The sequence below is a fragment of the Carassius auratus genome, chromosome 12, assembly GCF_003368295.1.
Source record: "Carassius auratus strain Wakin chromosome 12, ASM336829v1, whole genome shotgun sequence".
Classification (NCBI taxonomy): Eukaryota; Metazoa; Chordata; class Actinopteri; order Cypriniformes; family Cyprinidae; genus Carassius; species Carassius auratus.
The window spans coordinates 16,156,333-16,179,995 of record NC_039254.1 but is presented as its reverse complement, the minus strand read 5'-3'; the positions used below and the strand labels follow the sequence as shown (position 1 = coordinate 16,179,995).

The 23,663-nt window shown below is 37.7% G+C and overlaps 1 protein-coding gene across 9 annotated transcripts in view; it reads left to right on the top strand.

Moving 5' to 3' along the window:
* The window catches only part of plce1 (phospholipase C, epsilon 1), an 87,090-nt gene that overhangs the window by 691 nt on the left and 62,736 nt on the right, over positions 1 to 23,663 (top strand). For 8 of the 9 annotated variants that reach the window (XM_026277250.1, XM_026277249.1, XM_026277251.1 and 5 more), the window contains exon 2: positions 4,354 to 5,685. The exons of the other annotated variant lie outside the window; for it this stretch is intronic. In XM_026277250.1, coding sequence (XP_026133035.1) covers positions 4,582 to 5,685 — 1,104 coding nt within the window. In that variant the 5' untranslated portion in view covers positions 4,354 to 4,581. The remainder of the gene's footprint in view (positions 1 to 4,353; positions 5,686 to 23,663) is intronic. 9 annotated transcript variants of the gene reach the window in all.

Below are 23,663 nucleotides of genomic sequence, written 5' to 3'. Positions count from 1 at the left end.
AGGAAATATTTCATCAAATTGGCACGTTCTCCAAAAAGCACAATGAGACATTTTTTTCTGTCTCCCCCTTTTCTGCCTCTACAGGCTCCCCCAAGTCTAGTTTTGTGAAATCAGCTTCTGATGGAAATCCTCTGTTGCTCTAGTAAAGTACTCTGTAACCTGATCTTGTTCTAGTGATCCTGGGGTTTGGGCTCTTTAGGCTCAAACTCATACAATCCATTTTCATTTACCAGCCTGGAAAATGTGAATAGATGGAAAACTGTTTCACTTGCATGCCACATCGTTTTTATGAGAACTCGATGGAGGAAGACTATGAGGCGAGTAGTACTGAGTTACTGTTCTGGGATCAGAAGGGAACTTTTTCTTGGATGTAAACAACCCTATAATCATAGACCTTTGATCAGTTAGGACAATACTCAGTATATGACACAATTCTAAGAATTGGAATTTTTTTTGCATAAAATGTTATTGGCGTGAGCAATCTGTTGCGAAACTGAATCTGGATTGACACACCTGAGCTTCGTGTCCCCAAACAAGAATGTCTGTTAGAAGACATTACTCACCCACCAATGATTAAGATCATTAGACGTTACATTTATTCTATTAAACACTGATTTAGTGCCAACAAGTGTCTTTCCAAGTGTTCAGACACACTTGCAGTGATCTGTGGATTTTTTCTTTCTTTTTTTTTACAGATTTATCAGCTTGAATCTGTATCTGTGTGTGTATTAGCTTGTATCAGCGTGTGTCTGTTTTGCCACTGCTTGTTTATGGCTTATATAATTTCTATTAGTGTGTCATCTTTTCATTGAGACCTCAAGAAAAGCAGGCAGAGATTGTTATTTTAGCATTATTTGCATACTATTATAGTATTTATTCACAATTTGGATTATCTTATATTTTTAATGTTTATGTTTTAATTTAAAGTTTAGTCATTTATTATATTTGTAATATTTTTACTTGGCTTTCACTTATTTTTTTAGTTTATTTTTAGTAATTTTGGTGCATTAACTTGGTGCATATTCTGATTTTAATTTTAAAGTTTTTAAGTTAAATTACATCTAATAGGCTATTTTTTTTTCCATTTTATGAAAACAGTTAAAGTTTTGGTTCTAGATAAAGGCTAGAATAGCCTACACTACCTGACTTCAGCCCAAATTATTGCCCCATTTTACAGTATGGATGAGTCAGTGCTAGTTGCCAAAATTCATGGGCAGCCAGAGTTTTGAAAGTCAGAGTTGACCGATTTCACATAAAATCATGTAGTGTATGATGGGCACAGACTTTTATTGACATTGATATCAACTGTGTTTGATATTTAGAGCCAGTTTTAGAACACATAGGCCACATATGTTGTCATATTAAAGAGGCACATGCTCTGTGTAAGTTTCTTTGTGTTCAGAATGACTTGGGAAGTCTGGTGTGTGTGATGTGATCCTCAGTCTATAGTGTATGATGCCCAGTTTTTCTCTGTAACTTTTCACAGTCGCCAAATGTTTGATGCCTAATGTTTTAAAATATGGATAGATTTTAAAACATTAGGTGTCATATACTTGCTGACTTTGTAAAAGTTGTGTAGGCTATTCCAGCTTTAACAGCAGTATGGTCAGACATCAACAACAGTTGACCTAGTTCAATTTATGATGGCTGTTATCTGAGATTACCTTAATCTGAAATGACCCTGTGTGTATGTTGCCGTTGATGCCATTGTTTAGCAGCACATAAACTTTGTTTTATTAAGATGAACTGTTCCAAGTCTGGATGAGGCTTTGCTCCAGTAGCTGCGTGTTGCACAGGAACTGAATCAAGCTAGCACAGATAATTAGTTTGTGCTGGCTTCAGAAAAGAAGGGAAGAAGGAGGGGTGCAGAGGTGGATTTGGGGAGGTGGGAATTCCCGTAATTTCCAAGCGTTACAATGGCCTCATGCCTCAACAGACACTCATCCCCACCCTCCTTTCTGGAGGCACGATATGCAGCCTCTTTATTGCTACAGTTCATAGTTTAGATAAGTGAGAGGTGTCTTTGACAAGTTCAGGTTTTTAGGGCACAAATGCATGCAACACCCACTGAAGGCATGCTGACATAATCAGATACGGCAGTCGTTGGCACATGAGCATGACATTAATAAGGATAACAGGAAATAACCATGACCGATTGGATGCAATCCTTCATAATGTAACATATACAAATGAAGGCGTGCAATACTTCTAGGCTTTAACAATTTTTAGAAGAACTATAATTAGTTGTGTTTGCTATGAGAAGCATCACTATCACAATTACTTATTAAACCCCTTCTTGACCAGTATACAACCCGAACACCCATCAGCCGCTTAACAACTGTGAAGAAAAAAAACAAAACAAAAAAACTTTTTTTTTTTTTTTTTTGCCATCACTTCATAGTCAAACTACCTCATGAAGTCATGTGAATATATTGCAGTTCGTCATCGAGTCAAGGGTGTGTCTGGTTTATCTGTTCTGTGATCTCATTCCACGGCTGGAATGCATATGTTATTTACTTTAGTAATGTTGGAGAATGCATTCTGGGTCTAGATAAAGACTAAACATGCAAGGCATGCCATATTTTTATATGAAAATAAACCAGCTGAAAACACTAACTGGAAAAACCTTTAGTGCTTTTCTATGGTATGAAGCCTCTTATGTCAACTATACATTGGATTGGTTTCTTCTTTAAATTATAAAAAAGTAAAAATATGAATGATATTACAATGCTATACTAAAACTAAAATGAAAAGAATGGGAAAAACCCTTAAAATAACATGAAAAGTGCAAGAATAACATAAGTGGACTTTGAACGATTAATTGCCACTTTGAATGATTACGTAATTGTGGCATCCTTAATTGTAACTGCAATTAGAAATGTTATTAATTGTGCTGCCCTATTTCAAATCATATGAATGACTGTAAGAGAGAAATAATACTGTGTACAGTAGGCCTAGTTGAAAAGACTGTTTGTGAAGCTGTTTCTTAATTAAACATGGTAACTGTCTGCTCTCTTTGTCAGCGGCAGTGTTGATTCGATTTGCTGAAAAGGTTTAATAGACACAGGTGAATCATTGACAATTAGAAATTAGATCACGCTTTGAATCGAGATTGTGATCTTTTAACGATTAATAATGCAGCTCTAATGAAAATGCATTTGCTTTCAGATTTTAAAATGGTTTGATGACGTCTGTCATTGGGAAAAGGTACTTGCATGTTTCATGAGTAAATAATGACTGAATTTTCTATTCATTTGAACTGTTCCCTAATTTTTGCTGTATAAATCTATGGACATGAATGACACCACAAATCATGAATCTTTTTGCAGAGAGTGATTACTTTTCTAAGTGATTTAGCTTATGAGTTCCCCAGCAGATGATAAAACAGGAATAGAACTTGTGTCTAAGCAGGTGCCAGAGCCAGAACACTCTAGCAACACCCAGAACATTTGATCTAATAACTGCTTAAAACACCTTAGCAATACCCTTGGATCCACCAATCACATCCCTTATTTTAAGCAGTGGCCAATGTGATACTTTCTCAGTTTTGCACCACTTTTTTTCCAACACCAGTTTTTTGAAAATATAAAAATGTCTTGTTTGTAGAAAGTCAGCATTGATTGATTGTTTTATTCAGCCTGAGAAATACATTGTCCTTGCACAATATTAGCAGTGTTGTAGTGTCCTTGATACTCTTCCCTTTCACCAAGCCCATGTCTGATTACAATCACTCAAGTGCTGAGTTATGAAAGAACTCCTCACTGTGTTAGCGCTGACTGTGTGGGTGTGGGAACTGAGCCATGTTTGAAGACTCTGACTGGCTGAATTCACCCTGAATCAATGCAGTGAATGCCCCCCTTTAATCTCATTCGTCCGACCCCCACCAAGCGAGGCTTTACATTCCAGAGACCTGAGCGTTTGTATAGGACTGGGGGGCTGAAGCCTGTAGTGAGATTTTGGACAGCTGTGTGATTTCCTGAGAGGGAGATATTATTGAGTGGACGTGAATTTTCATTTCGTGCTGTCAAAATGTACATCCTGTCCTTGAAATATTTCTTCAGTGTTTTAAACATTCGGTTGTGGGTGAAGTGCAGTTTTAACAACTTCCCCAGATAGCACCTAGTAAGACACAAAACAGCTTGGATCTGATAAGGATTGAGAAATGTTCTAGCCTTTCCAGGCCAAGTAAAACCAGTGTGTTGAGTTACAGTTTATGTTCTTGCTCTTGCATTGTAATATTTCTTCTTTTGTTCAGAAAACATATTCGGGTCACTTGAAATACTGCGTGGCAAAAGTGTTGTTTATTGAAATGTTTAAAGATTTGTTTTTTGTTGCTTCCTCTCTCTCATCTAGTGTTCTGAGGCCCTGAGGTCTTGGGAGAAGCAGTTAAATTTGGGAGGGGTGAAAAAAACAGAGAAGACGCAGCCGTTTCTACAGCAGTCATCCTAAAGCTTCCACTTCAGAAAGACCCGCTGGGATACATTCTCTGATCCCAAGGCCATCATCTTAGGAGTAGTTTGCCAGAAGCTTGTCCTCAGTGTAAGTTGAGCAAGGAGATTCTGTCAACAGGTGCCTAGTGATATGAGGGTTCGTTTGGAGAGACAGGCGCAAATTGGCCTCATGAGCTCCATGGCCTCTGACAGGGCATCTGCTGTGCTGGGAGTGAAGAGCCTTGGTAAGGAGACTTCGGCGAATAATGGAGATGCTCTCATATCCGTGAACTACGGCTTGCCTGGGAACAAATCCCCTCCGTTTTCATTCGAGACTTCAGAAGGGGACTCACAAGGCACAGAGTGCAGAATATGGAAGTCTTTTGATACTAGGTCTAGAAGTTTGGACTGCCTAGACGAGACCTACAGGTCCAAAAGCTGCAGCTGTGGGACTGCAAGGCACGGGGAGGAAGGGTTGCACGTGTGCCAGATGTGTGGGTTTTGCAATCCAGTGGAAAGCGAAGAAGGCTGCCCGGAGAATAGCTTTCCTCCTAGAAGCTGGGGAACAGTGCCCCAGCAGAGGAAAGCAAAAGGGTTTTCTTCTGATATTACTTGCCTTGCTGGAGAACAGCCAACATTGAGTGGCTCAGAGGGTGAACTGTGCCAGATGGAACTCATAATCGGCCAAAACACGGAGAGCCTGCTGTTCTGCGGGCTGGATTTGAGGCGAAACAGTGTGCCAGTATCCTCACCACAAGGGCCTCAGTGCACCAGCGGCTGTGGAACTGCCATGAATAACAAAATGCGTGACAGAATGGACTTTGTATGTGCCGTGTGCCATAAAAATGGCTTCTCCAGTTTGGAAAGGCTCAACAGGAAAAGCAATCCCATGTGCTCTAAGGTCACATGCCTTAAGCGGTCCGTGCCGTTCAGGTTTTCTGTACCTGACTGTAGTGACGGCGAAGGCTCTGTGTCCGATAGCGAGTTTGTGCGTAACAAGAAAGAGCGCTCTACTGTCCTGGTCAGGAGGTACTTCAAGAACAACCAGAAGATCAAAAAGACCGTGTGCACCGGCACCAGAGCTATAGTGAGGTCTCTACCCACCGGCTGCATCTCTGACAGAGTCTGGGAGTCTGTTTGTGGGAAAACATGCCACCTTGGTGATGAGGCGAGAGGATACAGCAGAGCTCTTCAGGCCATCCAGCTGCAGGTTTCCAGGGCCCTTCTCACATACCCAGGGGTCAGGTTTGCCGAGGTAAGGTCAATTTCTCTCCTCACTAAAGCTCTGCGTGCTATGAATGCTTCCTTTATGAACTGCTGGTTATTCAGGTGTTAGGTTAAAGCTCAATGAATGTGCCGCTCTCACAGTTGGTGCCACAATTCCTGCACTGAATGTTTGTGTTGTATCTGATGTTTTGAAGTAAGAATTAACCCAGCATTCTTAGCTTGATTCTTGGGTGCGTAATTAGTGGTTCTTGCTATTGCAATTGCTCATACATAGTTCTGGAATCTTTCAGCATTTTCAAAACCCTAACTATTAAACCATTTATGCGACAGGCATGAATAATACCTCAAATCATGTGGCTTGTTGATGAAAGTTATGATATTGCTGTTACCAAGTGATGAGGCTTGTGTTTTTTTCCTGGCTGACTTCATCAAATAAAAAAGTACCCTAGACTCAAGGGACACTTGTAAAGTGTTTGGGTTGTTTGTTAGCTACATATCTATGCAAACAACAGCAACACTCCCAGAACACTCTATTGAAGTGTTCTAGGTGATTTTAGGGCTTTGCTGCAATCCGACATAAAGCCTTACAGCTGCGCTTCTAACAAGTCCTTAAAAATGGATTTCAAATCCTGACATTGTTTTATAAATGACCTTAAACTATAATTTCCTATATGAGACAAGCATTTGCTATGTACTGAAATATAAGAATGAAATTAAAGTCAGTATTAAGTCAAATCTACTTTACTACTTTACTAAGTTATGTAAAATTAAAGGGTCAGTTCATCCAAAAATGAAAATTTGATGTTTATCTGCTTATCCAATGGGCATCCAAGATGTAGGTGACTTTGTTTCTTCAGTAGAACACAAACAGAGATTTTTAACACAAACCTTTGCAGACTGTCAGTCTTATAATGTAAGTGGATGGGAATCACGGCTAAAACATAAAATAAAACAAAACAAAAAATACACAAGTAAAACCAAATTAATCCCTGTGGCTCATCAACCATCTACGCACACCTTGGCAATATGATCACCATTGGCTTGTATAATTTTTAGTTTACTCGCCAGACTGATATACTATTTTACAAGACACAAAATGATCTGTCTGTACTGTCTGTCTGAAAAAATGGACCGTATTTATATAGTTTTTTACCTTTTGATTCAAGCAGTGTCTGAGCTGTTAGAACTCTCTTGAGCGCGTCCTGTTGTGCTCGTTCTCAGCAGCAGGCGCTTGAGGCGTCATCTTCTGATTGAGATTGTAGATAGTGTCAATGGTCCATTTGAGAGATAAGTGGCAGTAATGCACTTAAGTCTGCGTGAAGAGGTGAAAGACGATATTAATACGTTTCAGTTTCTTGCATAGACAGATTGTTTTGTGTCTTTACACATCAATGTATAGTCACGAGCCACAGGGTTTAATTTGGTTTTGTTTGTGTATATTTTTTGACACCCAAAACTGTGATTCCCATTCACCTCCGTTAAAAGAGTGACCGACTGCAAAAGTTTGTGTTAAATATCTTTGTTTGTAATCTACTGAATAAACAAAGTCACCTACATCTTGGATGCCCTAGGGGTAAGCAGATAAACATAACATTTTTATTTTGGGTGAACTATTCCTTTTACAAAAATGACTTGGCCAGTGATAGTTTGAGTCATTTCTGCTCAAAGGTTCAGGAGATCTTGTAAAATGCTAACATTAGCCTGATAGCACTGAAAGCGAACATGCCACCCTCCCTGCAATCGCTGTCCAAAGCCGCGTCCCCTGAACGCATTCATGCTCACAGACCAAAAATACCCCAGGCAACATTACTACAATAGGCTAGATCAGCGGTTCCCAATTCCAGCCCATGTTCTGAGGTGAAGTAAACCCCTGCTCAGGGAGTAGGGAGCAATGAACACGGTGTAGGGATCATTAACAGTTTAGGGCTGTAGCTATCGAATATTTTAGTAATCGAGTATTCTACCAAAAATTCCATCGATTATTCGAGTAATCAGAAAAAAAGGGTTTTGCTTAAAGTGCAATATTAATTATGCAAGAGAAAATAAGACTCCTGGGTCTCTTAAAATCAAACTTAACTTTTTGGTAAACAAATGGGATTTACTATTAAAAATAAAACATGGAAGAAATGTTGTGTGATTAAACCTTAAACAAAAATGTTTTTTTTTTTAGTAGGCTATGTACATTCTGCTGAACAATAGTCTCTAGCCAGACTTTTATTTTGACTGGTTGACGTACCTTTACAGTTCTGTGTATGTGATGTGATGCTAGTTTTACTCAAATCAAACGGTCAAATGCTCATGAAGTGACTGTCAGAGCAGTTCTGGAGATGTTGTTCATGTGTTCACGTCTTTATTTAGAGAGACAACAGACGCTGAAATCACCGCGAGCATCACACGTGCTCAGGGCCGTAGCTGGGCTTTGCGAGGCCCCGGTGATGGTTGTACCAGTGGGCCCTGTTTGAAATTGTTTAATTTGTATGTTCGTTCATTTTTATGTATTTGTGCTTATTTACACAATGTTTACGTTTTTTTCAAGTTTATAGGTGTCCAGGTACAGAAACCGAATAATTAAATGTAAAATAGCACTGGATAGTCTTCAATGTAAAAATGAAATACACAATCAAACCAAAATTTATTCAGACACCTTCAACTTTTCTCACATTATTACAGTTTATTTGATATCACTTGTAAAGTGGTTATAAAATATGACAAGAACTTAGTTAAACTGTGTCAGAACAAATTCATCTTCATAATGTCATAACTTTGATAGAAATGTACGTAATGGATTACAATCAACCAAAACTATAGACAACTGTTTTTATAAGAATTTTTACGCAACTATCAATACTTTGTTAAACAATTACCATGCAATGCTTAATTTTGTTCAGTCTGTGGTGTGAAAAGGTTGCATTAGCAATTGAGGAAAAAAAACACATAAGCAATACATGGTGCTTTATAAGGTGCTGAATAATTTTTGGTCCCAATTTTTATATATGTATGTGTTAGTCTCTCTTGCGCACCGAACACATAATGCGATTAACCAGCTACTCTGTTAAGCTTTTCCGCGTTTTGTGTTTGGATGCTTTAATGTATAAATCGACAAGTGGTAAGCTTAAAAAAACGTGAAAAAGATAAGCTTTCTTGACGATGTGCAGCAGTGTCCTGTCAACTGTCTTGAGCATCAGTCCGTTGAGATCGTTGCCCCCCCCCCTCAGCCGTGGGCCCCAATAATCGTCATAACCTTTCACCCCACCACAGTGTCTATAATAAAGGAAGTTGCACTTTTGCTACATTCATTAACAGAGACACACCGAACATGCAGGATTCATATTTAAATAGACTGTTCCGGCTTAATATTTACAGATATTAGTCCATATTGTGATTTGATGTAAATGCAATGACCTATTTTTGAGTAATTCATTCAAAATTTGGCAAATTCCGTGCCATTCCGTGTTAAACTGTAAATTTCATTTTCTTGACTGGATTCCACGATTCCCTTCGCGTTTTCTGCATCGCGGAAATCATAGGGCCCTAGTTGTGGTATGCAAGCACTCTCTTGCAATGGACAGATGCCACAAAGTTCTCTTTACGTTTCCCCGCGCCCTCAAATCAAAACACTGCTGACTCCTTGCAGTATGAGATTTTGGACGCAGCGCTTCCGCTTTATGGGTGACGTAAATGCGTTGTCACATAAAAAAAAAATCTTTGCGAATAAATTAAGAGGCTTCGAGGCAGAGAATTTTCTTCGATCATTTTTTGTAATCGAGTTACTCGAGGAATCGTTTCAGCCCTATAATAGTTCATTCGCATAGCTTATTTCTGAACAAGTTGGTCATCTGAATCAGGTGTGTAAACTAAGCAAGACATGCAAAATATGTGCATGAGTACTGGAATTGGGAACCGCTGGGCTATATCATGTGTCGTTCAACAGCGAGAAAACTTTAAAAATACTACAATGCCAGGAAGGTTTTAGTGCTGATGACGTATTCTGTCTGCGTCAACAGGTTATGCAGGGTTATGTAGTTACATACATTGACAGGCAGGTTGGAAAGCTATTTAAAATGCTCGGACCGAGTTTTTATTGGACGTACATTTCTTGGTCCTACACCATCTGCAGAATATATAAACACAGATAAATATATTCAGACCACGTAACTTAATGATTGCTGTCGGGATGTGAAGAGACTTTCAGCCAGCATAACAAAAAAAATTCTGAAGACGATCACCTATTGCACCTTTAAAGAGCCACACCGATGGGAAATCAAAAATTACCTGTATAACAGTGTATGATGTAGCTGTCCATCAGTGTAAACAATGTGCAAAGTAATTAAACCAAAAAGTACACGATTTATAAAGTTATTGGCTTCTAAAGTAAGGAGTCGACTCTGAATCGCTGAAACAAGTCGTTATAGATTTCAAATCTTTTGCCCATCTCTATGTACGTCACTAGGAACACTTTGCATAATAATCTCCGCCTACCGTCTGGGGAGAAACGGAACTCTGACCTGCCCCCCCCCCACACAGACGATCTGGTTGTTGTGATAGCATCATGTCGAGGAGACAGTGTGTTTTTAATTGTAAAGGCAAGTTTTTTTTATTTTCACTGCCAACGAATGAAGATGAGAGGAACCAATGGCTAAAATTCATTTTTACAACAATACCAGAGCAGTACAACAAATCCCTTCTGTTGTGTTCATAACATTTCACTGATGACTGCTTTTCTAATCTCGGTGAGTACAGCGGGATTTTCAAAGCGTTTGGCTATAAAAGAGGGTTCATTACCAACTTTATTTAGAACAACGAGCATCTCCGAATCACAACGCGAAGTATGATTATGAAGTTATGTGTCTGTTTTCTCCCGAGCATCTTATCAGTATGTGTGCTGTCTGCAGCCTGTCTGCGCTGATCGTCATGTACAAACACGTCATTAAAATGAAGTGTAACTCCGTGAATACTCAACGAAGAGACATGAGAGAGATATCTATAGAAAGCTTGCCATGTCTACTTTGCCGAAAACAGATATTCTGTGATAAAGTAATCCATATGAAAACAACGCAATGTCTGTTTTTCATGTCTCCCTTCATTATATCTAATGTGACTACGCCCCCGCGCTGAACGTGCTATTCAGATTCAAACTGAAGCGCGCGGCTTGAATACACACACACACAGAAGAAAAAGCAGCGAGACTGTTCAAGTTTTTTATTTTACTGTTTGCTTTGCGGTGAGAGGAATAAGACATAATTCACCCCAAACAGATGCTAACGCATAGTTTACCGTGGAGGTGTGTGCGGAACAACCAATCAAACCTGACTATGTTAGTTGACCAATCAGAACACAGTATGCTACCGAAAGGTGGGGTTTAAGGAAACTGAATCTTTTGAACAGCTTCGTGCGAACCGTTTGGGGATCTCTGAGAATTGAGGTAATTTTTAAATGATATTTTGACAAAATGACAATGTTTTTTAACCTTTGATGGATTTAAACCTAATGTACAGGACTTATAAACTGTGATAGGAAGCTTAGAATTTTCATCTTACTGGCTCTTTAATCATTTGAAGTTTACTCTGCAATACTCAAGTTAATATTACAAAATCTTATTTGTAAACTTTATAAGTGTAGCATAGGGCTGCACGATATTGGGAAAAAAATTACATTGCTAAATTTTACTTTTCCGCGATATATATTGCGATATGAAATCTAATTTATTCTTACAAACAAAAATGGGGTGAGCACACTTACATTCTCATTTTAAATGATTTAAACATCAGAGTATTATTTAAATTAGAGTAAATTATTTGTTTGTAACTTAAGGATATGGTTTGAATTAACATTAACTAACATGAACTTACCCCAAGCAATACTTCTGTTACTATATTTATTTATCTTTGTTGATCTTAGTTTATAAAAACACAGCTGTTCATTGTTTGGTAACATTACTTCACAGTGTATTAACTATGTTAACAAATACTGTACAACTTTTGATTTCAACAATGAAGGCTATAGCATAAATGTTGAAATGAACAATTTTGTAGAAGTGCAGTTTAGTAATAGTAAATGTTAAATAATGTAGTTAAATAGTTTAATAAATAGAATATTATTGTAAAGTGTTACAGATTTTTTTTTTATACACCAATTAAGACGTCTCGTGAGTTCAGTGTTGGACAGGTCAGTTGTTTAAACCATTCATTACATTGAATCGGTTCAAATGAATCATTAGTTCGTGAATCAGAAGTGTACGGCACGCCTTGAGTAATTATCTCTGCAGTTTAGGTGAGCTTGCGCGCGCGGTCGGGGCGCTCTCTTATGTATTAAACTGTATATGTAAACTATATATATATCTCTCTCTCTCTGTTAAACTGACAGGACTTAAAAACACATGCAAATGATAAACTTTCACTATGATGGTTTAGCTGTGCAATTAATCCGCGAATCACATTTGTCAAGGGCCGGGGAGCAGCTGGCCCGTACAGTAAATGAATAATGGATCAACTACTACAGTCTACATCGCACATCCTGCGATGTGACAATCGTGGATTCATACATCGCAAAATCGATGCTTCAAACGACACATCGTGCAGCCCTAGTGTAGCACTGAAAAAGCCATGCTATTAGCATATGGTTAGCATCTAGAAACATCTAAGTGAACAATGTAGTAAACAGCTAGTTACACTCTAAGATATGTCTACAGAATATAATCAGATCTTGCAAAACAGCAAGTCCCTAAACCTTAAAACTTTAATTTCTACAAGCTTGAACTGAGTAATGTTTTATAATTTATGCTAATGGAAAACAGGAAATTACTGTTGATTTTTGACATGATGTGGAACATCCCAGACGTCTTTTATTATCCGTCAGCCTTTTATTCATATTCTTTGGTTTCTATATTATATAACTTGTTTGCTGTTGTACATTTCAGACTTCTTTTCTATTTTCCTTTTCAGTGAATTCAACTAGACCCTGAATCATTTAATACAATGTGTCATTTCTTTTTTACTCATTTACCAGATGCTTTTATCCACAGTAAATTACAACTGTGAAATAGCACAACCAATTTATTGTACAGGGTAATGATGTTAGCAGTGCTGCAAGAGTAAAGTGCAGTGCTGCATTTTTTTCATGGCAATTTTGTCATTTTTCGCGGTAATTGAAATGGCTCCAGTCTATTTAACAAATGGACACCAGCCAGCACTTAATTTTGCCTGTAATTTGATGAATTACAAGCAAAATAGGAGGAGATCTTTCTTTCAAAGGAAATTCCTGGCGCTCACAAAACTCAAGTTAGTGCAAGGTACAGACACAAAACATTTCAGCTTGAGGTTTTTCTAAAAGATGATTTAGTGGGTGACAGCTGTCTGTTCCAGCAGAACTTCTGCTCTATTATGCAGCATATTATGTCTATGCTTAGCAAACGTTTTACTAGTAGACTTGTATTTAAGCACTGCTTGTTGTGTTAAGGGCCGTTCCAGTGCTGTCTGGCTTCTCCCGCTGGCTGGGACAGGGAACCCTCTGTTTCAGAGCGTGCACTGGTTCTCGCTACACTAGCTTAAGACATTAAGACTTTATTGGCCCTTTGAGGCACTAAACCCCTGCCTCCTTCACGTTTTTATTCATTCCTTATAGGTGAAAAATAAGTTCACTGAGTCTAAGCATGTAGAAATATGTGTGCTGCATGTAGTCATTGCGTCTCCATAGACCAAACCATTTTGTGTTCCACTGGTGTTTTGTTTTGGACCCAAAATATCGGTCACAACGGCGGTGTGGTTTTAGACTGAACCACAGTGGAGAGCGGCCCAGCTTTGTCTGATATTAGAAAAAAGGAATGGTTAAAGAGAGGAAAAGTGGATCGAGAAAGACAGCCTGATTCTCTTTGTGGTTCAATAATATTGCATGAGGATTCTCTAGAGAACTGAAGTCTATTATAGAAAGTGCATACACATGCCTGAGGACTTATACTGGTGGTGACTTGTAGCACGTCCTGTGGTTTCATTACGCCATAATTTATGGATGGCTTTATTAGGCCACTCTCTTCATAACATTGTCTTTAGTGTTCGTGAGGTTATTTTATTGTCCAGATTTGAATATGAATTGGCATTTGAAGAACTTTGGAACTTTGTGTTTTGTATTCTGGTGCAAGTAATTTTTACAGTTCAGCTAGGCTATGAAGATATATACACACTATAATTTTTTTGAGGGATGAAATAGGGGCATGTTTGTGCAGTTGCATATTTCTTTGTTTTATTTATTTATTGATGTTAGGTTTGTAATTGCTTTATCTGCGGATTTTCCCATTCTCTGGCTGCCACCGAGAATGATGGGAAATATACTTTTGTTGCACAAGCCTGTTGCCTCATAAACGGGTTAAGGGAGCAGTATTTCAATGGAAAGTTTATAGCGCTTCTTTATCAACATTCAACAGTACACAGAATACATACAAATTGTACCACCACAATGAACATGTAATCCACTTACAAAGCCAGGACTCAAAGTAAAAAAAAACCCTATAACTCTTCATCTTCAGATGTGAGACTGCTGGGGTCAACCGGCGAGCATGTATTTCAGAAAGTTTCCCATGGGATATTTGCCTGTCCTTCCGGACTTTAAATGAAATGACAGACTGCTCCTTCTAATTAAGCTGAGCTTGTTCTTTTAATGTGTTCTTGAGCTTTTACTGGTGTTTGCGCATGGCCTCAAATGTTGACACTTAGGAGTGTTTTTAAGGCAGGCCTTTACATGGAATGCAAGAGGCATCTGCTAATCGTCTCCGTTTGTGATTATAGCAGCAGTAGGGAGGAAGTGCAGAGTTGAATCTCTGACCTCCCCCGGCCTTGACCCCGGTGGTCTCTCGATGGACACCATAGAGGAGTCAGACGAGCTCATGAGATCGCAAGTAGGGGACAGTAACCACAGTGTTGTTTGTGGTTTATACAACAGCAATGAGATTATACATGGCTTGTGCCTTTTTTTCATATGAATGTTTAAAGGGTTTCTACAAAATAAAGTAAGTTGTACGGGTTTGGAATGACTGGTAAATAATGACAGATTTTCACTTTACATGAACTGTTCATTAAATTTTGTTTGGGTTGGTGTGAAAAGAGAGAATATGTTTAAAATGGAATTTACTACAGCCCTCTGTGGTATTAAAGGAAATGAGGCACATAGAGGTCGCCTGTCCCGCCACAGGAAGATAAACACTGCCTTGTGATTGGCTGATTATCACCTGATGGAATGAACAGCAGGGCCAGAGATCTCCAAACATGTAATGACTAAAAGTTCTGTCAATGACCTAAAAATAAAAAAAGCAGATGAAACATGCAAGAAGGTAATAGTGTGGACTAGAGTTTCCTTAGATATTTAGCTTTGATTTTAAAGAGCATGAACAGAAAAAAGAACAGTATTGAGGTAGCTCTTCTGAAGCTTTTCAATACAATCTTTAACAATAATATAATTAATAATAATCTGATTATTCAGTTTAGTTCAAGTTTATTTGTATAGCGCATTTCACAATAAAAATTGTTGCAAAGCAGCTTTACAGAAAATTTTAAGTTTCTAATTCGTGGTGGGCGGTATGACCAAAAATGTATATCACTATATTTTTCACAATTATCCTGGTTTCAAGGTATATGATGGTATTTATTTTTTACTGCATGACCGGGTGTAAACCACATTTTCTACCGATTTAAAGAGGAAATAGGCTAGTGCAGTAGATTAACTTAAAATGCCCTATTTTAATATTTTAGAAAAATTCCACTCTAAAAAGTGACGAAACCTGACCCATTAATACATGTTAACCTCATTTATAATCGTGACATCATCTGATAAAATCCGCATGCATGTACAGTGCTCATATTTATAATTCCAAACAGTCAGTAAGCAACAGGTGCTTGGAAACACTGTTTTGTACTCATTATTGACGAGTCGGCTGCAGTACGACCAGCTGAAAGTGATGCCTCTCTGCCCCTCACTGCTCAGAACAGACACAGAGAGATGACACTGCGCTCGCGGGGCAGCACTGGTGTCATCTCCAACTAAATCATAGCTAAGGTTTATCCAGAAAAGTCGCAGGAGCTGATGGCAGTGGGCGGTGGATATTTTTGGAGATCTGTGGATATTGTGGATGAGTTCTTCTGTGTCATCATGTTCTACTAGTTCTCCAGCTTCAGTTTTGGACCTTTCACGCTGTCCTTGCCACAGTGCAGCATTGAAAAGAGACCCCTCTCAGACACGATACGAACATTATTTAAATGACACCGGTATTGCAGTATTTTAAAAATTCATATTATAAGAAAAATAAACACCATTATTCGTGTGAACCGGTATATCGCCCAGCACTAGTTCTAATTTTAAATATCATCTGTTGATCATCTTTAACCAGTTTGTTTGTCTAATAGAGCACTAAAAAGAGCTTATGTTACATAAGGCTGTGAAATTACAATTTATGAGAGCAGATTTACTTATTGCCTCACTCAGCTTGCTTAGCTGTAAAGCTGCATTTGCATTACAGTGTCGTAAAAGGAAAAAAAATCAGCATTTGGTCATGCTGGACCGATATGTTCATGAAAAAACAAAAACAAAAAAGAAGCTTATTACTGGTAAAAGGACTCAGTCAAAACAATGGAGCTATCATCATGTAAGTGTTGCTACCATTTCCCCCCATTTATAAAAAAACCCTGCGATGATATGGTTAAACAAGTGACAAAATGATACACCTCGACACATTCCTCTCATTCTTGGCAAAGCAAACCAGCCCCAGAGTTATTTCTCTCATGGACAGAGACCACCTAGAAAGTCTCACAATCAGCAGCCCAAACCACATCATATCCTGACTACTGGCAGGTATTGATAAGACTAGCACACTAGTGTCAGTAAACCATCGACACGCCAAACAAAACACAGGACGAGGCTAGGGGGAGGGACGCGGTGGCCATGATACTGCACACAAAGTGCCTTGTGTTTCTGAGGACTCAGGACACACAATGAGCCATTTAGAGGAGTTTCTTCTACACTTCATATTCATAAAATCAAGGGCTGCAAAGCGGGTGTTCGTGAACATTCTTCTGAAACCTAAATTGACAAATTAGACACTATACAATCTCATGGACTTCCCACATAGCGACCATATCAAAGCTGCAAGTCCGTATCAACTGCACCATTTAATACAGGTTAATATTTACTTCAAATTCTTAGGAACCTCAATCGCTCAGTTGTAGGACCGTTATTAGCCAATGCAGATATTCAGCCTTATTATGGAGAATCTGTCAGGCAAATGTATTGATGTATCACTAATTTTAACTTGAACTGTCAGTGAAGCAACCAGAAGTTCAGAGTGGTTTTGTGTTTGATAGACTAAAGTTCTTAAATCAAATAGCTTCACTAAATAGCTCTAGTCTGTTGAAACCAAAATGGACAGAACAATGAACGGGGAAGCAGGTGCTTATGAGAAGAGATCTCAGGAATATCATGTTAGTGGGCTCTGCTCAAACTCACTGTTTGATTAGCTCTTGCAGAAGTGAAAGGCATTCTGGGCACAAAGTACACATGGCCTTGGACTGAATTATACTGTCTGAAAAGCGGCAGAAGTCAACATAATTTAAAATCACTTTCGATTTTATTTCTGATCCCTCAATGAATCTTTTCCATTATTATGTGTTTACATCATATCATTTTTGATAGTGGCAACTTCATTGATTTCTTTCTTAATATTTCTATTAATAACTTTCAATAACATTATATAATATATAATAACGTCTATAATCGTTTATGGAAACTACAACAAATAGCCTATAATCTTTGCATTCTCATTTGCCCCAAAGAGCAAAGAGAAGAGTGTTTCTGCCATATACTATTTGAGATTAATCAAATATACAGTATTAGGGCTGTGCAAAAAATCAAATGCGATTTTCATGCGCATCTCATTAGTAAAGATGCTCCTGTAATTAGAAGTATATCTCCAGCTCGTGGAACCTTCTGGAAGTACGATTGGGCTCGTTTTGGACTAGTTTTGAGAAGCAGCTGGGCAGGATTGGTTATGAAAACCTGGCAACCTTGATCTGAACGCAAGTGCTGGAGATATACTTCTAATTACAGGAACGTCTTTACTGATGAGATGTGCATGAAAATCGCATTCGATTTTTTTTGCACAGCCCTAAAATATATGCAACATAAATGTAATTTTACAATTTTTATGCTAGTTAGAATGTCTATCTGCACTTATGGACATGCTCTTTCTGTAACAGTGCATTAAAGTATTGGCCTCTAAAGCACAAAGAATTTACAGAAGTGTTAAATAATAGATTGGCACTAACGTAGACGTCTTGCACTTAACTGTATTTTATAATAAAAATGATTCCAGGCCCTCACTGCACTCTTTTAAAGCCAGTCTGGACAGCATGTTGTCTTGACACTAAGCAATCATCTCATACCACTGAAAGTCAAAGTCTTGAAAAAAATAGAATTTTACAGTGAATCATAAATATTTGAAAATACTTCTTATACACACACACACACACACACACACACACACAGATGCAAGGGAAAGCAAACAAGCTTGATGTATATACCTAACTCTTAGGTCAAATACAAGGCAACATATTCAGTGACATCCCAAAGGAGATGGCAGATAATTTGAAGTGACATCCATTTTTGCTAATCCATTATTCATGTTCTAATTATTAAATCGAGTAACTAGGATTTCATTGAAATGACTGAAGGCAAATGAGTTGCACAGCTCATTCACTATAAACTGTTGATGGTGTTCAGACTGTTCATACTGAAATGCTCTAATCTTGATTGATGGGGGTTATCCTGAGTGTTTTGTCTTAACCTGTTGTTTGTAATGTCCTCAGAGGTTTGCCGGCAGTTGAGGGTGTTACTCAGGGAAGTTGTGGTTTACCGTTGTCTCTGTGATTCAGAGCTGCCAGGAATGTGCAGGGCAGGCTGCTTTCAGTCCCAGCTGGACCAACAGCTCAGATTTTAGGCTGCTGATACAGACTGTTGCTCCACTGAAAGACAATAGTGTATCTTTTTTTTCTAGCTTTTGTCGTGCTATGTGCTGTCTGATCCAGGTCAGATAAATGTGTCAAACACTGTCAAATGATACATAATAGATCATAGCAGAATCGATTTATTGTGTGTTATAGGTGAATGTAGATGGAAATCAAGTTGAACATGTTTGTTATGTTCTTTGGAGGGTAAGCAATCCTAGCTATGAACTCTGTGTGTGTGTGTGTGTGTGTGTGTGTGTGTGTCATGAAAAACAAACACCCAGAAAGGCCTAAGGCACATGCTTTCCACTGCAGGGAGGGTACGTTCTCTTACACCAAACCTTCTGTAAAATCACTTGCTATATATTGTATGTATTATATTGCCACAGCAGTAAAATATTGTATAAAACAATTGTTTACATCATGCATAATTATATTATTTAAATATAATTCTAAACATTAATGTATCATTTATATTGTATATTTTAATTAATTGTAAATGATATATTCAAAATATATAAAATTTTATATGAAATTTCAGTTGTCATTGTAATGTATCCTGTGCAGTGTAGTAAAATTATTTTTGACAGTTTTGAGAATCTAAACGGCAACATAAAATAATGAATTTTGGTTAAAACTTGTTTAATTTCATGAAAAAAAAAATCCTATATACAAAATATTTTTGGGTATTTTTCATTGATATTTTTCCCTTTTTTTTGGCTTAAATCTGAGTACTTATGTAGGCCCAGGAATTGTTTTATTTTTCTATGAATACTGTATTTTTCTGTGTTCATAACTTGCGTTACTGTCAACCCCTGATCTTAGCATTTATCCGACTGAAGCTTTATGATGTGGACCTAAAACTCATTTATGTGTGGTATTTGAAAACAGTTTTTTTTTTTTGTTCTCTGATGTATCCGGTATAATGTCACACCAGAGATGTTTCTCAGCATTCCTGTCATGTACAGTTGACACAGAACAGTCACACACCTCATCCAACGTCAACACCATTGTGATGCACATTTCTGCTAATGATAGTTTGTACATTGCATGTTCTCCATACCATTCATTTATTACAAGTAAACAGTCTGGAAACATGTCCTCATTTTTTATTATTTCTACATTTTACAGTAATAGAGTGCTTTAGTGATGATGTATTTTTGTAGACCAACCCGGAGGGTTGCATCACTCTGGTGCATAACCCCCCCCCAAAAAAAAAGTTTGATTCTTACAAGTTTTGTTCATCATAATGACCTTCACAAATCAACCCAACATTTATGAACATTGAAGCCTAACTGCTTCAGAAGTAAAAGGCTAAACATAGGCCTTAAAGTTAAAACAAACTATGGTTTTGCAGTTGATCACATTTAAATATCATGCACATTTCGTCAGTATAGCCAGTCTTGTGATTATTAGTAAATCACCTTCACCTGTCTCAGATTGAGTGGCTTTCACGACACAGAGCCATACACAGTTCACTGACAAGCTAGGCAAATATTGTGTTTGAAATCGAATGTGATTATGAGGGAAACTTTGCCTAATTGTCAGTAAACTAGGGCCTTGTGTAGTGAAAGCTGCTCAATCTGAGACAAGTGATGGTGATTTACTACTAATCACGGAGACGAGATGTGCATGATAATCAAGATGTGATTTAAAAATAATTTTTAAATATCTATAACACAGACCTTGCTAACCAAATAGCCATTCAAACACCCCACTGACTTCAGGAAGATGGAAGTGAGAGTGCTAATATGATAAACTGATTTCAGGTGAATTCTGGGATGGTTTCTGTACAGTACTGAAGAAGTTCATGTTTCCTGAACACTTGTTGCTTCTCCTTCAATAGCTGCTCTGACTTGGCCACTAAACAGCTTTATTTGTTGGAAACAGTGAATGACTAGAATCATCACATTAATTCAGTCTGCTGTGTCTGGATATGCTGGATCTAAACTATAGCTAACAGACATTGATCTCCATGTGTTTCGGCTCACAGTGAGCTGTGCCACTTGGAGGCAGTGTTCTACAACTCCAGTAACTGGCAGTGCTCTGAACCTAGAGAGAATATTCCAGGTCTTTCTGCTTTGTTCATGTGTTGTGACACAGTTACCGCTTGAGAAATGAGCTCTTGTCACTTACTCACCAAACGCTCAGGAAATCATGGTTGCTAGTTTGCCATTCATTCTCACCCCCTGAAGGAGTTAAGAGTGCTACTTGACGTCCTTTTGCCATGTTACCTAATCAAACGTTCATTAAGAACATGATTTTAGAGGTCATGTAGGCTGATCCTTTTTTAAAAATTCAACAGGAGCATCTGCATTAATGGCATGGATTCAGCTAAAATGTAAGGTTACAGAATGTCATTTCTGTCTCCTTTATTTTTTGCTCACATTGTGTTTGTAACCTGCTGTCTTGCAGGGAGATTCACTTGAGGTCTTTGCTTATAAGGTTGATATGGCAACAGCAGGCAGCGGTGGTTAATGACAGGGATCTCGCCGCAATCCCTTGATGAAACGCACCGGTTCTGCCGTGGCACAGTCTAATTAGATAATTACACAAACAAGAGTTGTCATCTGTCAAATGAAGGGTTGAGCGGCAGAACACTTGCAGGTGCATATAAGATAAGATAATGTTGTCATGCGACGAGCACCCATTGTTTGTTTGAAAAAGTAAATATTATTTTAAAGTTTAATATTAATATTCCAAGATTTAATTTATAGTATAATGAAATAATTGTTAAAAAGTTAATGATTAATAAGAAATAATTTCTATATAGTGTAATAAAATGGAAACTTTTTTTTTTTACATTATTTTTGTCCGTTTCTGTCATTGCTCAATCTCTGAATGGTTTTATGCTGCTTATTAAAGCATATGTGACAAAGCAAATAATAGAGAATGACTTGTTTAAGCATTTGCATTAGCTTGACCAACTAAAAAGCTATCCAAACACATTGCATTTAATGTATTATATATATATATATATTAGTGCTGTCAAAATTAGCGCGTTAACGCATTCGATTAATTTGAAATATTTAACGCGTTAAAATAAAATAACGCAATTAACGCGGTTGCAGTTTTTTTTTTTTTTTTTCAGTTGTGGCCTATGTGTGTTCAACGTGCAAAGAAATATGGATAAGACCAAGGAAGGACTTTTAGACGGAAAGTTTCTGTATAAAACTCTGCCGGATTACTCTTCAATCTGCCACAAGAAACATTACTCTTCATTTAGTCTGCCACAAGAAACAGCAACATTAAAATCATGAACTTAAATGTCATTGTTTAAAAAAAAAAAAAAAACAATGACTGTAACAGTGCGTAAATCAGACCTTTCTGTAACGCTAACGTTAATAAGCTTAAACGAAATAATTGTGTAGCGGAGTATTTTTTGTACACAGTGCCGCGAACTGTCAATCACTCCTGTACGCGTGCATCACTGTCCTCCTCAGCTGCAGCAACTTGCGCTCTCTCTCTTCATCAAGCTTTAAAACAAAAAGGAGACAAAAGGATCATATTGTCTTTGTGCATAGGCTATAGATTAATTAGATAAATTAATATCTAAATTTGTGCCTTGCTGTCTACGGTATTTTTTTAGAACTTAGAAAAAAGATGCTGCAGCCAATGAGCAGCCAGCGGGGGCTGCAGGACGACTCAACCTCCGCAGACAGTTTGTAATGTTTATCAGACAATAAATACTCAAGATTTTGCTTTAGTATAACTCACAACGAGTTTCACACACCTTCTCCGGCCACGTTGAGTTGTTGACACTTAACAGTGGGAAAAGCGACACATGCGCTATTCACTTGTATAACTTAAGGGTGAATGGGTAATGTAGTTTCTGCTCTGGGTGGGATGAATTAGGAAGCTTGCATTGTGAAGGGCGCTCTGAAAATCGGCAGTGCAGGTAAAAGATTAAAACCTCTTTTAAAACAGATGTCCAAATGAGCGTACCGGTACGCTACAAGCACGTTCTGGGCGCACGGAGAGGTGGCGGTACGCTCAAGAGCTATATTTGGAAGTGGCGGTACTGAGTACCGGTGCATACCAGCCCACTTAAAGCACTGGCAATGACTATACTTTGGAATTTTTTTCAGTCCACTTAGAATTCAACATGGAAATCATTTTTGTTTTTCATTGGCATTGATTGTTTTGAAATTCAAATGGTACTTACATGCCTGTGTTTTTATTTCTGTAATAAATATGGCTTTCAAGCCAACAGTTAATTTGGAGGATATTGATGGTTTATTGCAGGTATGTTGTTTACATGAGAAAATCTGTTACAAGTTAAACAAAAATTCCAATAAACAATCATATTTTGAATTGAAATATTTTGAATTTAAATTTAAATGTCTTGAGTTTACATTAATTATTTACATTTTACATTTACATATCCAAAAAGTTTCAGTCTTTTAATTGCGATTAATCGCGATTAATCGCGATTAATTTTTAAAAATTGTGCGATTAATTAGTTAATTTTTTTTTATCGATTGACAGCACTAATATATATATATATATATATATATATATATATATATATATATATATTCTATAACTATAATTTTCATACACAAATCTATCTAATTTCAACCTAAATTTTTGTCAGAGCTGGCTTAAACACTTGGAGTCAATACAGCTTTGAAACACTGCTTTCAATCCTTTTTAGATTCTTTTTCGGTCGAGTCTTACATCTTGGTTGTAAGAGCACTAGTGAATTTATGTGGGCAGCTGCTAATTTGCATGGCTTTTGAATATATGTGATAATTTAGTGTTGGCCCGTGACACTTGGCTGCTTTTGATTGCTCTTACTCGAAGTGTAAGTGCATTATGTTTCACGTGTTCTCGTTTGGCGTCTACATTCATGCATTTACAGGCACGATCTGATTATGTGCTACAAATGCCTTAAGAATGAAAGCAGGATTAGAAATCACTTCAGCAAGAGTTGCCTGCCAAGCAAAGAACCAGGAATGTAAATATGAAGTCAGTGCAGTTGTCGTTTGTCATTGGGATAGTCTGATTGAAGATGTTTCTCCTG